This window comes from Parus major, chromosome 6 (genome assembly GCF_001522545.3).
Source record: "Parus major isolate Abel chromosome 6, Parus_major1.1, whole genome shotgun sequence".
NCBI classification, from domain to species: Eukaryota; Metazoa; Chordata; class Aves; order Passeriformes; family Paridae; genus Parus; species Parus major.
The window spans coordinates 14924002-14941741 of record NC_031775.1 but is presented as its reverse complement, the minus strand read 5'-3'; the positions used below and the strand labels follow the sequence as shown (position 1 = coordinate 14941741).

At 36.7% G+C, this 17740-nt stretch overlaps 1 protein-coding gene across 8 annotated transcripts in view; it reads right to left on the bottom strand.

Moving 5' to 3' along the window:
• Window positions 1–6106: 6106 nt before the first annotated feature.
• Window positions 6107–17740, bottom strand: part of KIF20B (kinesin family member 20B) — a 33170-nt gene continuing 21536 nt past the window's right edge. For 3 of the 8 annotated variants that reach the window (XM_015633786.3, XM_015633787.2, XM_015633791.3), the window contains 13 exons: window positions 17171–17309; window positions 16764–16886; window positions 16238–16298; window positions 15470–15595; window positions 15047–15183; window positions 13956–14111; window positions 12904–13080; window positions 12181–12345; window positions 10670–10873; window positions 10217–10294; window positions 9328–9475; window positions 7807–7949; window positions 6107–6347 (listed from right to left, as the gene is read on the bottom strand). In XM_015633786.3, the coding sequence (XP_015489272.1) occupies window positions 6270–6347; window positions 7807–7949; window positions 9328–9475; window positions 10217–10294; window positions 10670–10873; window positions 12181–12345; window positions 12904–13080; window positions 13956–14111; window positions 15047–15183; window positions 15470–15595; window positions 16238–16298; window positions 16764–16886; window positions 17171–17309 (1735 nt within the window). In that variant the 3' untranslated portion in view covers window positions 6107–6269. Of the gene's footprint in view, window positions 6348–7806; window positions 7950–9327; window positions 9478–10216; window positions 10295–10641; window positions 10874–12180; window positions 12346–12903; window positions 13081–13955; window positions 14112–15046; window positions 15184–15469; window positions 15596–16237; window positions 16299–16763; window positions 16887–17170; window positions 17310–17740 lie in introns of those variants that run through there. The other 5 variants (XM_015633788.3, XM_033515710.1, XM_015633789.3 and 2 more) reach the window with 5 other exon arrangements.

The following is a 17740-nucleotide window of genomic DNA, read 5'->3' as shown; positions in this document are numbered from 1 at the left end:
GGACAGGATTTTCTAACAAAAAGGGATGTGTGCTCCCAACACAATGATGTAGTCTCCTCTTTCTGCTTTAGTTCTTAGTATAAGGACTATGTGAATGGCAGCAGGGGAAAGCAAAGCTGTGAGGTATGAAAGAATAATTCCATTATCTAAAGTTTTACAATTGCTACCTTCTCATATCAGTATACTCTGCCAACCCAGGGTGCTTGGCAGATACCCAAGTACACAGAACAAGAGGCAGAAACTGATGCACAGGCTGTTCCACCTGAACAGGAAAAAAGAACATTTTTACAGTGCAGGTGACCATGCCCTAGAACAGATTGCCCAGAAAGGGTGTGGAGTCTGGACATGTTCAAGAACCATCTGGACACAATCCTGTGTACTCTGGAACGACCTTGCTTGAGCAGGGAGGTTGGACACAATGGATGGCCCACTGTGGCTCTTTCCAACCTGATCCATTCTGTGATTCTGTCCTAACTGTGGTCTGCACAATCTCAGTTCTGAATGCAGCTTTAGTGGGGTGTCCAGCAGTGCATCTATCATGACCTGTTCCCAACCATTTGTAGTTAGTTTTAGTATTTCCTGTGCCTGTAGTTAATGCAAAAAAACTGACAGCAACCAAGAGAAAAATATGTCAAAAGACAAAAAAAGTAAAAGGCAGTTTTGAAGTTCTCTGCCTACTCTTTTAATTCAATTCAGCATTGTGCATGTGGTAATAAATTAATCAGCTTTCAGTCATTGGTGTGTTGACGTTAAAAAATACTATTTAAGGGCTCATTGGATCTGGAACCTGGTTTTTGAATTAAATAATAAGATAATTTTGTTAACTAACAGAATCTTCAAAACCTCAAACATTAGATGTTCAGAAAAAGTGAGAGGTGTTATTATACTTCAGCAGTAAGATCTCTCTCAGTAAAATTAAAAACAAAACCAAGATTGATATTTTGATTCTGCACGTAGGCTGGGAGAAAAGGAGTGAAGCAAAATAATGGTAGATCAAAAGGGAACTGGGAACATTCAGCCCATTCCAACAGTGGTAAAATGGACCCTCAAGTGCTGTTTTACTGTAGGTGATGCTTTATTGAAGTGTAAAACTAAAATGCTGATAAAGAACATAATTTTTTATAGGGGAACAGCTAAATAGTGGAATAAGGCTGACTCTATTTCACAAGCTGTGACATTAGAAAAAGAGCAAGAGAGGAAAAGAAGGAAGGGTAGAGAAGATGTCCACTGAGACTTGTTTGCTCTCAAGAAGGCACAACTTTAGCACTTTATAGGCATCTACAAGAGCAGAAGAACCTGAGCACGGAGTGAGCCAGCCTCTGCAGCAGTTTCAGGTGCCGGTCAGGACGCATTAGCCCAGGCTGAGGTCTGTGTGGTGAGAGCCCTGCACCACCTGAAGCCACAGCCCAGCCCTGTCACTCCTCAGCTTGGCCAGGCTCAGGGGTACAGCCCTGCTCAGAGACACAAGCTCAGCAGTACAGCCACAGCCTGGCTGAACGGGGACTGGCCCCTCTGGGGCTCCAAACTCAGCCCTGTGATCTCATGAACCAAAGGTGCACCTGGAAAAACTTCAGGTGCTGACCATGCTGTGACTGCTTTAATTTACATTTTCCCTAGTGGCTATAATGCTAAGCAATGAGGAGGTGAGGAAAGTCATTTTACTCAAATTTTTGAAACTTCCTTTATAACTAAAAATGATATTTCAACATCTTTGGGGATTAAATACTATAAATGTGTTTGAATCAAGCAGGACATTTAATTCCTGTAAATTACAAATGATAAGCAAATATGGTTTGCATATCTTTTACTGGAACACAGATTTCTACCTCCCACAAGACTGAAATATTTAAGTTACGAAGAACTTTGTATTTTGGCAATATCTGTATAACAGATATTTCTTTCATCAGTTATGTTTATTGCATTAGTAAACAAGAAAATTTCCCTTAAGGGAAATTCAGCTTCAGGATTTTTCTTTCAAAAGCTGTCATGAGAATCAAAGAGACTGACTGTACTTGCTATTTAATTTTTTATTACTTATTTGCATCACTAGAGTCTGAGTATGTTTATTAAATTTAATCCACAAGGAAGAGAAAACTTACTTTGTATGAGACTGTCCAAGTGATTTCCTGCTGGAAACTCAGTGTTCCAGCTTTGCCTGAGCAGTGTCTGCAGGAGTCAGCATTTCACTGGGTGTTTTTTTCAATAAGCAAGTTTAACAGTCAATATTAGTGATGAAAATATCTATCTGATCATCTTGACATTATCAATAGATGCTACTGGAAATAAATACCCTGTGGTATTTCATATATGGACATCGTATGCTTAAAAAGATGAAATAAATTAAGCTCAAAGCAATAGCTCCAAAAATTTATTTCTGAAAACAGTTGAAATTGTTGTTTGGAAAACAAGGGTCATTCAAATTTATTATTTGGATATGTTTTAGCTGGATAAACCACTTGGAAAGAAAGACATCCAGAACATCTTGCTCACGGAGTTTCCACAAAGCCTTCACTTCCCCAGTTTCAAAATTATTCTTTGAATCACATAAGGCAAGCAGTCCAAGACTGTATCTTGGTGGAATGCTGGGTGGTTCACACTTCAGAGCCAGAAAACTTAAATGGGTGATTAAAAGATAGACTCTATCTCCTGACTTCTCATCCCAATTAAGGAAAGACAGAAACACTTTAACAAGTGAAGCATTCAACAGGCACAGCTGTGTTTTTTCCCAAAGAGGATCACATCTTATTCAAGTACCCACATGAGCATTACATTTAATACTATCACATCTGGGGTAGTGACATCCCTCCCTGCCAAAAGAGGAATAAGTTACTTTCTCAATTACCTGTGGAACAGAGGTGTCTCTGTAAAACCACTTTCCTCAGGAATTCTCTCATTGCCTCTACTTCAAAACCCAGAAATGCTCAAAGCATAAGATTCCTTCAAAGCCACTTTTCAAAGACCTCCCTATTACAGAAGCATGGTCCTTCTGTAGAGAGTAAAGGCATGGATCTTTTTATCTCTTCTCAGAATGTCTCTTCCCTATGAAGCTCTTAAATCCCAAATAGAAAGAGATAAAACATGTCCAAATCATCATGGTGATACAGCCAGACCTTCTTGGGGGAGGAAAGGAGAATGTCAACCTGTGCAGCAGCACCTCAACAACCACTGAAACCTCCTTTCTCAGAGATGATCATAAAAAGTTTCTTCTGATAAGGAAAGACTTGGACTGTGATTGTAGTTATTTCTTTCAGAGAAGGAAGCTGTGACTTCATAGAGCAAAGCCTGAGACCTTCAAACACTTCTTACATTTAGATGCAAAAATCTCAGTTCCAATGAAATCATGGTCTAAATAATTAATCAAAACCTGAAAAGAAACATCATGTTGCATGTTAAAAGGCTGATGTATCTGGAAGTAAATGCAGGTAATTTTATTCCACTTATCATAAGGCAATAGTGAGCTCAGAGGCTTTGTAGAAATGGCAAGCCAGCCCCAGTTTATCTGTTCCTCAGCCAACTACTTGGCAGTGTCCACAGCCTGGCTCTGGCAGAGCACTGCAGCAGCCCAGAGGGCTGGAGAGAGAGGAGCCAATACTTCTGTTTGCTAGGAACTTGTGCTAACAAAAGTGCAGTGCTGAAATGCATATGTGTAGTAATAATGTCTCTTGCCCTCATCACCTCACAAAGATTCAGCCCTGATGAAACTCACTGACAACACTGTATCTCAAAAAATTGCCAATAACTTTGTATGATACCCTATTGTCACAGCAGTTAAGAGAGGTATCAAACTGATAAAATTACTGTGTTAAATGTTCAATTACCCTTTTAAGTGGAGGAACTTATCTTCCCTGCCAGTTGTGCATTGTGAAAATGTACACAAATAAGTCTGATAATCGCCAAACACTGACCTTTTTAAAAAGTCAATTTTGTAGCAGCAGAGCACAAGTAAACACACTGTTGAGGGAGGACAGGTGTTATACAGTGGAAACAAGTAATTGGGCTGTTTTCCTGTTGCAAATGCTGTTACCAAAAAACACAAACAAACCTCTTCTGTGATATAATCACATATAAATATTAGATACAGATGAAACCAAACTAGCATGTCTTGTTCTAGATTGTTCACTACTATGCTCCTGCCTCCAATGTCACATTGTCAATAACTTTCAGATCTCTGGAATAGAAAAATCAGCTTAAGCAATTCACAGAGTGCAGTTAATCAGAGTCAGTTTCAATAGCATTGTGATCACTTCAAGTTACAGTGTTTGATTTTGCAATCTGGTCCTGAGTCACACTGCTGTCTACTGGAAGCATTTGTCCAGGTCTCATTAACACAGGAAGGAGATGACAGCTTTTTTCTGATTAGATTCTTTTTTTTCTAATTAGATTATTTTTTTTCTAGATACTTTTTCCTCCCATGTATTATTTTTTTATCCTCTTTTCAGCGCTATCCTAAAACCCAAATCATAGTGAGTAATACAGGATAGATGTAGCACACACCTTTTGCAGTGGAATAAAACACTGATGATTTGGATATTCTTACAGTATCCAAACTTCTGAAACTGTTTTTTCACAAAGTTCAAACAGTGTTAATATTGTAACTATTATACATTGAACAGGTTGAAAAAACTCCAGTATGGCTAATTTCAAATGCATCTGCTTCTATAAATTCCTTGGCTTAGTACGTGTGTAGTAGCTGCCTGTCTCTCCTGGGAACATGATTGATTCTATGATCCCTCTTGAGATCAGTACTAACTTCCATATTGGCATCTGCATGCAGAAGTGTCTGATTAACACCAAGCAGTCAAACCAAATGAGGTATTTAAATATAAATATATAACTTCTCTCTTTTTTTCCACCATTCCTTTTCTCTCAGAACACAAACCTCGATATCACAAGTCTATGAGCAAGGAAAAACTAATTTGTACAGCAACTGTGACTCTCTTCAGAAAATAAAACTGTTCTACTGTCAGCTGCTTTTAAGGCTCCTGTCAAACACTCTCAAATAACTCACTCATGTTGGCTTACTTCCACATGCTTCTATTCTTTAAGAAATTGAATCTGTAGGAGATTGCATGGAGATGTGTTGCCAGCCAAGAACCTTTCCACTGGCTCATCTGACTATAGCCAAAGTATTAAAGGTAGCTGAGGGGAGAACTAGTATTTGGTGTTTTGCAGAGCCCATGCAGTGTGCAATCATTTCTGGTGAAATGATTGTGTCGGCACAATACACGGCAGAGCAGAAGTAGTTTAAGGGATATTGACCAAACCCCCGCAGTGCCAGGCTTCTGTGCCGATTGCTGCGAGGGCAGGCAGGAGCCGGGAAAAAGACCTGGAGGGCAAGGACTTGGGCAAGAGAATATAGTCCCGAGGCCTCGCTCCGAACCTTCTTTTGCGGTTAGCTGGGATCAAAGGTTAAAACAAAGCAAGGGGGTTAAAACAAAGCAAGGGGGTTAAAACAAAGCAGCCCCTCCGGCGGGCTCCCCGTGCCGCGGTGTCCCGGCGCCACCTCCCGGGGGCTGCGCTCCTCGGCGGCCGCACCGAACCCGGCCCCGCACACACCCTGCGGCCACCTTTCCTTAAAGCAGTCTTACTTCTCCTCTCTCACAGCACGAAGCAGCTTTTCAACCACGTTCCAATACTTGCATGATCAGCGGAAAGCTGCCCTATTACAGAAAGACCTTCCAAAGAATATTCTCTTCCCTTTTTCACTTTAATTCAAGAAAGTCACCCCTCTTCATCAGCTCTCTGATCAAATGGTGCCACTGTTCCTCCTTGATTTAAAGGCTCGACCTCTATGCAGTAGTGTCCTCATTTTCCTTCCAGAACCCCTTACTTTGTCTGTAACTGGACTGCCATAATAATAACAGTAATTCACCAAAAAGGAGCTGAACTTGAGGCAAGCTATTTTTTGAGTATTTTAGAAGAATTTAAGGATCTACAAGTATCAATGTGTACTCATTTTTCCACTCAAAGTCAAGGTAGATAGGCTGCCTGAAAAAAAGCAATTTAAACCATTCTGCACAGGCATAACTTATCTTACTGCATAACAAATAAGTTATGAACACTTCCAAAGACACTGTTCCCAGTAAATGAAAGTTTCACACACAAGGATTTTTGAACTTTGCATTTTTAATGGAGTCAGAACAATTCTATACAACTATATACAGATTTTGAAGCATGACTAAATATCTATTGCTTTCTACACAGAATGAGCTGGAATAATAAAATTGGAATAGGTCCTAGCTAAGAAATATAAACACATTTTTGCAAGGTTATTTCGCTATTCTTGATCGCAACCGTCGCTTGATGATTAGATGATCACTTTCTTTCTCTTTTTGTTCTACAAGGATCTGAAAAAGATGGATTAAAAGACGGTTATTCAGCATTTTTTCAGAGACAAATTACATTCACCTTCTAGACCTGCATGCCCAACAGAAGAGTTTCTCCTAGAATCTGTTTCCAGAGTTTGACCCGAGTCACTCTGGTGAAACTTATGCATTCACTGAGAGGCTGGCCAGGGAAATGGTGTAAACACCATACCTGGAAGAGTTCAAACACTGTGTGGATGTGGCCCTTGGGGATATGGTTTTGTGGAGTTAACCCAGTGGTGCTGTGTTAACAGTTGGGCTCAATGGTCTTAGAGATCTTTTTCAAGCTTAACAATTCTATGATTCTATTACCTTTTTTTGTCAGGGGTCTCCAGGATACAGAGACAATCTTAGTGCATCATAATAAGCAACAAGTCCCACACAATAATTCCATACAAAATCCCATTTTTGCTGGAATACCAAAGTCCAAAAAAAAATATTATCTGAATACAGCTCTCACTTCTAGTCTCGGATATTTATTTTCTGATACAGGAAATGCCCAGAAAACATTTTCAGCTTAAATTTCTCTAGCTTTCTCTGACTTCCCCAGGATTCAGTCTTTCAGCTTTGTAGCTCATTTTGCTCAGCATTTCTGCCATTTTCTTCTTCCTACAGACAACATATTGTGTCCTGCTGCATCCATTCATACAATTTACAGAAAATTCAACAGTATGGGAAAATGCTTACCATAGCACAGGGAAGAAAGGATGGAAGAGAATGAAGAGATGTACTTCCAACAGAGCAGAAGAATGCTGAGCACTACAGTTACTGTCTAAACCACAAAGCTGTGTTTCTGAAACAATACATCAAACTCTGGGCCTGCAAGACTCAGACTGGCTTAGACAGAGCCCCAGAATTAAAACAAATCCAGAAGGCTAATATTTAGACTATGCTTTGAAAAGCATGGATGTATCCACATGCTATTATGCCCAAATATCACTTGGGCATAAATGGAATTGAAAAATACCTTTGGTGTTTACCTGTAAAGTTAATTGTACATGCATACCTTTATTGTGTTTCAACCATGTAATTCCAAATCTGTGGATGCCTTACTGGTCTCTATTCTCCCTTTATGCTACACTTAAATGAACTGCAACTATTGGAAAAACAAATTATAACTTCACTGCTGTAGCAGAGAAAAAGTAATCCTCCACACACTACAAGTTATCTGTGAATCCAGATGTAGTCATCTCTATGATTGCTGTATCACCTACACAGTCAGTCAGCAGTCAAAGAAATACAGGTGAGAAAAAAAAAATAAGGAGAACAGCAGAAAGAAAAGACCAAAAGGAATGGCTAGGTAGAATAAACACATAAGTATTTTCAAACCTCTTCTGTAATTCGATTAGACCTTCAGATTTGTCTTTTCCCCTGTAATAGTTTTAATTTAAGTTTACAGGAAAACATTACAGTGGGCAAAACAGGAATCTTAATCACTTACTGAGGAACCAGGGATATCCAGAGGGCAATAAGTGTCAGTTGAATACAGCTTTCTCTTAGCACGTTTTGGCTTGAGCTCGTTTTCTTTGACATTTTCTAGTTCTGCAGACTTGGGAGAGCTTATTGTCTCAATGAGCTTCTTTGCTAGAAGATAAATTTTATCATAAATACATACCATGGTTTTGTGAGCCTCAAAATTAATGAATCAAGTTTTATTAAAACAATTTAAAAATTAAACCAGTGTAGACCAAAGCTCAAATATAAAAATTTAGAAGTGGTATTTGACTACCAGTTTTCTGTATCTGGAAGCAGCTTTCTGTAGCTTCAGGTGCAAAAGCTTAAAGGACACATTTAAACAGCACATTGAAAATCAATTAGAATTCAGATCTCACTTAAATACTACTAAGTTGAACAGAGGCATAACTTTTGTGCTGACAGAAGCACAGTGTACAGTCAAATTTTTCTATACCTTTTTATAGTTTTATCAAACTAGTACTAGCTCTATAAAGAGAAGAGTATGTGCACTAGAAAAAAATAAAAACAAGAAATAAGCAATACTATTATACAAACAGGGAAACTACACAGGACATGGTAAGAAATGTTACAAAACAGAACTCCTTTGCTCAAATCAAGGATGAAATTTTAACTAGTCTGACTTTGGCTTCCATTGATAATAACAAATGCTGTGTTCCTGGAACCAATATGACAAACATAGAAGTATTAAGAAATTTCACACAGTTATTATTGAGACTGTATTATGTCAGATAAATTAAGATTTACTTTGTAGCAGGACAAGCTTTCAAGTTGGTACAGGAGTTTATTTTAACTGTCCACATTAAAAAAACTACCAACTTTGTTTTAAACAAGTAATAGTGTCTTTTAGAATTAAATACTGGTGATTCCTTGTGCCTTCTGCTAATTTTAATTCTTTTTTAAAAAACACAGTAACCCGGAGATCATTCTTACTGTAGGCAAGAATAAAAACATATCCTTCAGCGGAAAGTCCAAGCAATTAATCTTCCAAAAGCTATACATAAACTTAGCAAAATCCATTAATTGCTCTATATTCAGTTTAATGAAGTCTTCTAAATATTTTCATCACTGGCTTTCAGGTTTCATAGGATTAATGTACATCAAAAAACATTAGCAAAGTTTCCACAGCAACAAGGGATTGCTTATAGAAGAAGGTAAGATTTGGAGTCTGGATTCAGCCCTTGATCTTTTTAGAGCAGCAGGGCAAGTTTGTAGAACTGCTTTTTATGTGTAAATAAGTAGAGAGTAACTCCAACATTACGGGCCCAACAATTATAATTGCTTTTATGACAAATATGCACATATTTCACACTGCATCTTTCATTCCACTTGGTTTATATTTCACACTGCATCTTTCATTCCACTTGGTTTATATTTCACACTTATCTAGGTTTTAGAATTATGTAGTCCTCACAACCAAGACAATATTTCTTCTCTGCCATTGTAGAACAACCAGAAAATAGGGAATAAACAACACTTTAGTACAAACCTTTAGAGTGAATAATAGTAGGAGAACTTTGGAAAAAATCACCAATCTTCTGTAGCGTCCCATCTTTCTTCTTAGCTGACTTTTTATTTAGGGTAGATTCTTGCCTTCTTAAGGGGTATTCTTTTCTAAGAGATTGTGCAGTAGCTGTCTGTACAGAAATACAGGATCATTGTTTAAGCTGAAAATTGTCTTAATCATGAAGTTTCATTTCATTTTACTTCAATGTTATTTTCAAGCTGACACACTGAGCTTTGCTACTGACACTTTTGTTCAATTTAGTAATGATATCACTACAGTAAGTAATGTAGACAACCTCATTTTATACCTAGAAGAAAGAAAATTGCTGAAGTTTCACAGAATACAATTTAAGAGCATGAGTCATATAGGAAACAGAGGATTTTTTTTTTAAAGGCAGATTCAAAGTTGTAGAGTATTTTACTAGACAAGGTAATTATAATACTATATTATTATTAATAAAAGAATCTGATGGGGCAAATAAATCATTCACCTTCTGAACCTGGCCAAATTACTACTATGGCCTAAAATAATCTTTTTATAATTGCCATATATATAAATAAACTTTAGTTTTATTTCAAAGGCATTGCCTATAAAACCACACTTCAATAACATGCTCAAACTAGTCTTTTTAACTACTCAATATGCAACATCCCTCCCCTTTGAATCACTGCACACTGCAGGTAGGACACTACACATTCTTGGCAAATATAGACCTTATAGCTTATAGAGCTTAGTGGGAGGACACCATAAATGTTGAAAAATCCTGCTGAAATATAGATAAGGATAAGGTACTTCTGAACAAGAATATTTGCTCTTTTCACAAGTCTACAGTAAAGGCTAAACTGACTTAAAAAATGGAACAAAATCAAACCTTTTTTTTGTCACTTGTAGATGGTGAATTAGCCATAGCAGGTTTTGCATTTCTCTTGTTCTCACTTGTCACAAAATCCTAAAGAAAATTAGAAGAAATTATAATTTATACCAACCACCACATAAACTAAATGATTTTATAGAACTGATTTTTAATCCCACAGATCAGAGCTCGAGACAGCAAGAAATGGCACTGTCCAGGAGAGAAAAATGTAAAAGGTAAAGAGAAAGTGCAAATCAGACACAAGGAGACAAAGTCTGGATCAGCTGAAGCCTATGACCTTATTCAACACAGGCCAAAGACCCACCACTTGGGAGACATGGGGTTTAAATAATATCCTACATATATCCCTGGGATCTCAGCAGAAAATAAGAAGTTAGAGTTTTAATAAATTATCAGAGTAATAAACTGAAAAGCTGCACAACCGATTTTGTCAGTTGGTCGAGTTCACACCTCATTCATCTCTACACTCTTCCTTTTCCTCCTTGGCTTGAGCATTTTAACTGTAACTGGTGAGGTGCTGCCCTGGTGCTTCACCTCCATCTTATGGGGTTGCAGAGGTGTGAACTGGATTTCTATCTCTGGTTTTGGGAACCGACTTGTTTTTCCATCCTCTGTGGACACTTCAGTAGAGTCAAGGACAATTTCAGAATGGTCCTGGAAGTATATCGAAATCGGAAGAAAACAAGTTTTAAACTAACTGTGAGTTAAAAACTATATATAATACATATCACCCTGCACCACCCAGTGGATTGCAAAATAGGTGTTTTATTTTCCAGCTGTTGGCTTTCAGAAAACTTAAAACAGAAGTGAAGAAATCAACTACAGCAGAGTTTAAGCCTTATCTAAAACCCATTTTGTTAATTTTTGAGCTTCATTGTATCTATGCTCACAGAATTTTCCTTGCTGAATTCAGCCCGATACTTTGTTTCCAAGTAACTTTTCCTCAAGGGCAGAAACCCTTAATGATTGTCTCCATCTTAACTCTGCTGCTCCTTAGGAACTAGGCAGTAATAGCAGCTTTTGTGAGAAAAGAATATTTCTGTAGCTTATCTTTAGAGAGCTGTCATTCTCTTCGAGAGAATTCCAGCTGTTCCACCCTGAAGGGTGAACCTCCTTCCTCTTGAAAAGTGAAACAATAAAAGCTCATTGAAAGCCAAAAGGTGATTCTCCAACAGGCTCTGCTGAGATTCTGAGAGGGAATCCCAACCCAGAATCCCAGCAGCACTGCATTCCCAGGAATGGAGCAGACTAATAAAGTCGCCCAGGAATAGTGTCATTAGCTAACAAAGCTACACACAGGCTTCCTACAGTGGAAGGAAGCAAACCCCAGTCTGCCCTGCTATTGGTCACACTTTCAAAAGTGTTTATATATTTTTCTCAGATGACTTATGTAATCATCAGCCACTTCATATGCATCACTCTGAGGTAAGTTCTCAAGAGCACACAGCTGAAGTCAGATATAATTATTCATATGATTATACTATTACAGTATTTATTTCTACTTTTATGTGCACTTCAAATACTGGTTTGGTTTTGTTTTAAGTAGGATGCAAGATAATGTTTTGTTCTTAAGAACCCCATGTGGGCTGGCTCATCACAGAATCATCTCACTACACAAGAGGTGACAGCATGAAAGCAGTTTGAGTTGAAATCCCCTTAACACTGACATAATCAAACTGAGATGACACTACAAATAACACATCTCCAGAATCTATATAACTTGGACTAGTTAACTAGTTTTTGCCTCAGGTACAAAGGTTCTATAATGCATAGAGAACTAATATGCATTTAAGTACTTATTTTCTGAGAGTGAGTGTGAAAGAATGAATAAGAACTCAGAACTGAAGATACAGGTAAAGTACAAAGAAGTTTTGGGAGATTCACAGAACTATATACAGAAACATATACTGAAAAAACCCAACAGAATTATTAATGTATCATTAATACACAAACAACCATACCTCTTTACTTACAGACTGATCAGTTTTATCTTGTCGTTCTTCAGGTAAAGGTACTTCTGCCAAAGACTGAGGATTTTCATGGTTAGTCTGCTGTTTCATTTCCTTTATAAAGTCATCTTTGTCTGCCAGCTGTTGTTTCAGATCTTCTACGTCAGTTTCCTTATCCTAATAAACGTAGCAAAAATTGTCACAAATATCAGGACTGTCCAAAGAAAGTAATATATTATCATTAGATCATTATGATTACATGGTCATATCAGTTTTAGAACTGCAGGCTTAACCAGTCAGGTGTCCAATACAAAGCAAATAATTTAATGCCTCTATGTAAAGTGGAGAAAAGTCTTGTAAGAATCTGAGGAAACATAATGCAAAACTTTTATTTTGCCATACTTATTTAGAATTCTAAGTTCACCTTCCATTTGCTCATTAAGTTCTTGGTGCTATGAAAAGGACAACAAATGGTAGAGTTGTTTCAGATATCTAGTCCAAATTAACAAGACTGTTTATTTGAGCTACTAAATATTTTCAAACTCCAATTACTATTACAAATTCAGTTGCAAACAAACCTAAAGCTTTTCTTTTTAAATTAACTGCAAATGGTTTCAATATGATAGTGTTTGAGAACAAAAAATAGAGCCAGAATGCAAAGAACAAATACAGTATTTTGCAGAATAGGTAACAAAAACCTCAAAAAAAATCACTCAGAAGAAAGAGAAAATTGACCTTTTCTGAAGCTGTCAGTGCAGCCTGTTTCAGCCTTTCTATTTCTTTATCTTTTTGTATGGTGCTAGAAGCCAAAGTCTTGAGCTGTACTTCCAATGCTTCTACTAGTTCATCTCTTTCTTGACGCCACTTTTGAAGATTGCTGTCCTTCTTTACCAGCTGTGCAGCAAGTCTTTCCTAAATATTAAAAAAGGATTGTTAGAATACCACTTCTACAGTATCTAAACTCTTCTGCTAGTTTTGTTTTGCACTGTTACTACTATTTTATAGCTTTAGTAAACTTGAGAGCCTATACTGATCTTATAAAGCTCAACTAGAACTAGTTTTAGTACACATATGCTATGTGTAACCATGTTTTAACTAGAAAATCTGTATTTATACAATTTGTGAAGAGAATTTTCTTTTTGAGAACCACAGCTCCTGTTTGCTCACTTGAAGACTTTATTAATTACAATTCTCAGGCAAGAAAAGTCGCAGATAAAGTAAAAGTAGTTGTAAGCTCCTAAGATCCTCCTGTATTGATTGCAGGTCCACAAAGGCATCACTAACTACTTCTAGTTTTAGAGTGCAGAGGTTCATACAGTAACTTCATCTGATTCAAAAATTACAACCATTATGCAGTCCAGTGAACAAGGGACCTTATTTAATACCTATCAGTCTCCCCAAAGCCAGCACATATTACTGCAGCATACTGTATTTTATATGACCAAGTATTTTCCAAAATAAGCTTTCTTGGCTTTTAAGGAGCAATTCATTAAAGTGTAGGTTATATATTGGTGTTTTAAACACAGTATGAAATTAAGACTTCATAGTGAGATGGCAGTTATAGAACAGGAACGAACATGCATGTTAACTTCCATTATGTGCTAGGATTTTTCATTTCATGATCCTCCTATTCTTCCTTTTTCATGATGAGAACATCTCATCTAGGCTTTGTCACATGACAAGGTAAGGGACTTGACTAAGGCCAGGTACTCTCAAGTACCCTTACTGTTCAACTCGACACATGATTTACTCTGTACTAAAGACACTGCTGAGACAAAGTCACTTACAATTTCTGCTTGTTGCTTTGCGTGGTGTTCTCTATCCTCCACAAACTTTCTCATTTCCCTGTTGCGATGGTTCTCAGCTTCTTTTACTTGATTTATGAGTCCCATTTTTTCCTCAAGCCACTTTTTTCTATCAGTTTGATACTTCGCCTCATTTTCCTAATTCGATGAAACCAGAAATAAAACCGTAAGTAGAGAGGAAAAAAAAAAAAACCTTAAAATTCAGAATACCATTGATTTGATTAATTTCAAAAACATAACAGAAACAGTAGCAGTTTTACTCTAGCATACTCCCAGGTATAAGTACTCTTTTGTTCTTCTGTATTGCAAAAAATGATCAATTTTCAGCATTTCTTATTCAGACTAGCACATCTTCATGGAATAGTTTTTTTCCCCTCAAAGCATTCTGGGTCAGTCACAGACACATATGCCAAAAGTAATGGTAAACAGACACTTCTGCCTTACAAACCCCCAAGCTTTTACGTGGCCTTCAAGGACATGTTAGAAAACTAATCTCTGCTTCAAGACTGAAAGGGAAACAGTGCAGTACCGTTCGAATGGTAGGCAGAGACAGCATGTACCTAAGAATGTCACTTCAATCCACAGCAACTTCATCTCCTTTCCTATCACAATCAAACCTCTTGTCAGACATTCTGCCACATAAGACAGGAAGCACCTGTGAAGTTGCTTAGAAAATAAACCTGCTTTCTAATCCAAGGAGAGTTAGAGGAAAGTCCTTAGCCTTACACGAAGGCCATGCAGTAAGTACAAGATCTTGAGAAAGAGTTTGATTTATCAACTGACAGGAGAGATCCCTGGAACTGATTGATATCAGGAGCTGGATTAGGACAACTGTAAGAGGAAGGCAACTACAGAAGCCCTGTGCATAGCAGTAGCATAACATAGGGCACTATGCTATGGGGCATCAGTGATGCCATATGGAAAAGATGCTCCAAAGGTTTCCTTTACCAGTGTAATGACTTGCCATATCATGCCCTAGGCTCTTGAAGACAGTGACACAAAAAACCCCTTAAGACTGCTAAATGGGCCTTGTGGCCTTAGATTTAAGTATGAATTATATCATTATGTTTTACCTTCAGTTCTTTTTGCAGCTTTATTAATTCCTCGTTTTCATTTATGGCTTTCTCCTCATTTTTGCTCATCTTTTGCTGCCAGTCACTATTGCACTGGTTATTCAGCTCTCTACATTTCTGCTTCCATGTTTCCAGTTCTACACAGAACACAAAATGAGTTTACATCATGTATAACTTTAAATATGTATTTGAACATGTTCCCATCCTTCTACTAAAGTTGCTTGGATTTATCAGCTTTGATCAGAGACAACAGAAGTCTTTTAGGAAATTGCTATTTATAAATAAAAGTAATACCTTATATCAATTAGTAATGTAGCAATAGTAAATAGCAATTGATAAGTAATACCAGAAATGTAAAGCAGCTATCACAGTACACATTCAAAGCAATTTTCCTTCCCTCCTCCCTTTCCATGAAGAGATTACCCAAAACTAATCTGTTGGTCTCTTCTAATTTGGCTTCAAGCACTTGATCTTGTTCAATCTGAGTCTGTTCTTGTTCTTCTAATGTCATCCGCATATCTGCAATTATTTTTTCCTTTGCACACAGATCTGAAAATTTGAAAATTAATTTATAGATGAGCCTCCTCCTAGTTGCCACCATTCACTTCCAAACTGCTTTAGTTAAAGTCATTTCTCCATTCCCTCAGATCAAAAGCTCTATTACAAGGAAATAGAGCATCTGTATTAAACTATCCACATTCCAAATTTTTAAGTGATTCTATTCTCACCAGTTTAACTTAGATGTGTGTTTTGGTGTTAAATACCAGATTTTGGCTTGTACTGCTATAGGAAACTAAGTACTGTTCAACTGCTAAATGTTCATCAAATCTGCAGAAACTTAGTGTTCATTTAGTCAATACTGAGATTTACTTGGTTTTATTTTAGTTGTCCACTTTCACAAAAGCATGAACTAGCACACTGTTGTGTATGCTAGCACAAATAATTTCTCTGCTTACATTTCTTAACCTGAGACTGTTTCTTTCCTTACAAATATATCTAATAACAATTCAATAAAAATTACTTTCTGACTGACATTTTCATGTCCAGGTTAGAATGTCTTGGTACTCATAAATATACAACACTCTCCAAATTTGTTATTGACGTGATCACTCATGATGTAATCATTATGTTGTCATTGCTCACACACAAAAAATAATATTAGTTCTTTCTGAAATAATAGTTTTTTCTGACCTTTCTGTGTTTTCTCATACTGTTTGGAGATTTCTTCCAGCTTTTCTTTATTCAACTGCTCCTAAATATCACATTGAAAGCAAATTAAAGAAATTAAAACATGCTGAATGAAACAAATACGTATGCTAGAAATTAATATTTCCATTTTGAATTTAATAAATAATAACTAAAGCATTTAAGACAAATAGTCCCAATGAGTAAGTTCTTCATATAGTATAAAGCATTTCAGCTGTTTAAAAAATAAAAAAGAGACATTCCTACTAACACATCTAAGTGTCACTAATCAGAAACTCTGCAGGTATTAAGTATTTATTTACTAGACCATATGTCAAATTGTTTTAAATAAGTCTTGCATGAAAATTTGTTTAAACATTTTTCATTCATCTGTTAAAACTAGTTTCAGGTGGCTACTCTTATTTTTACCCCAGCTTCTGTAAGCTTTCTCCAGTTGCTTGGAAAACTTGCCTCATTAGTAGATTAGTTAAAAAAAAATTAAGAGCAGTTAAAATTTGATAAAATAAAATACCTTTTTAAGTTGCAGGATTGTGCGCTGTTTGAACTCTAATTCTTCACTAAACTGCTTTTTAATTTTCTCGAGTTCATTAATTTGTTTCCTCAGGGATTTCTCCTGAGTTTGCATTGTACACACCTGCAACAAGACAGCAAGCAAAACTTACATTTATTTATAAGCCTTTTACAATCTGTCTAAGTTATCTAGATAAACAACTATCTTTATTTGAACTAAATTTTTGATAGCATCTTCATCAAGTTTCAGGGGATGGTAGTGTGCAAGTAAAAATACTCTAAATTTATCACTCAAAATAACCTTATTATGAATCTCTTTTAATATCCATAGATTGAGATTTGCAAAACCAGGTTTTAGTAACAGAAGCCCAAACTTTTAGAAGAAACATTTTCCCTAAGGTTACCAACCTCTTTTTGTACTTGCTGAATTTGTTTCTTGGCATCAGAAAATTTCTCTTTCAAATCTGTGTGTTCTTCCTCTTTCCTCTGCAAATCTTTTTTCAAACTTTGTACAAGGGTAGAGCTTTCAGAAAGATCTTTATGTAGCCTTGGGTTAGAAATTAAGCAACATAAATAGCATTAGTCTTGCATATTAGCTCAGACTCTTTTCAGGTTTTATTTGCAAATAGAGTCTCAGCTCTATCAGATCAATGACAAGCTTTATAATTTTACATTTGGATTTTCAATATCTATCAGTATGAGCATATAGTAACAAAATGCACAGATTCACTTCTGAAATTAAGCACAGCAACCACTTTTATCATTAGGTGACCTTACAAATTAGAAAAGCCCAGGGTTAAAATAAGTTTAAAGTTGATAACTACATCCCAGATCTTGTAAGTATCAAGATGAATAAAAAGAAAAGTGAAAAAAACCCCACCCCAATAATATTGCAATAAATCCTGCCATCACAAGTTCTAAAAAGTAAAGATGGGTTTATTTTTAAGAAATCACATTTATTTCAAAGAGCTTCCAGTA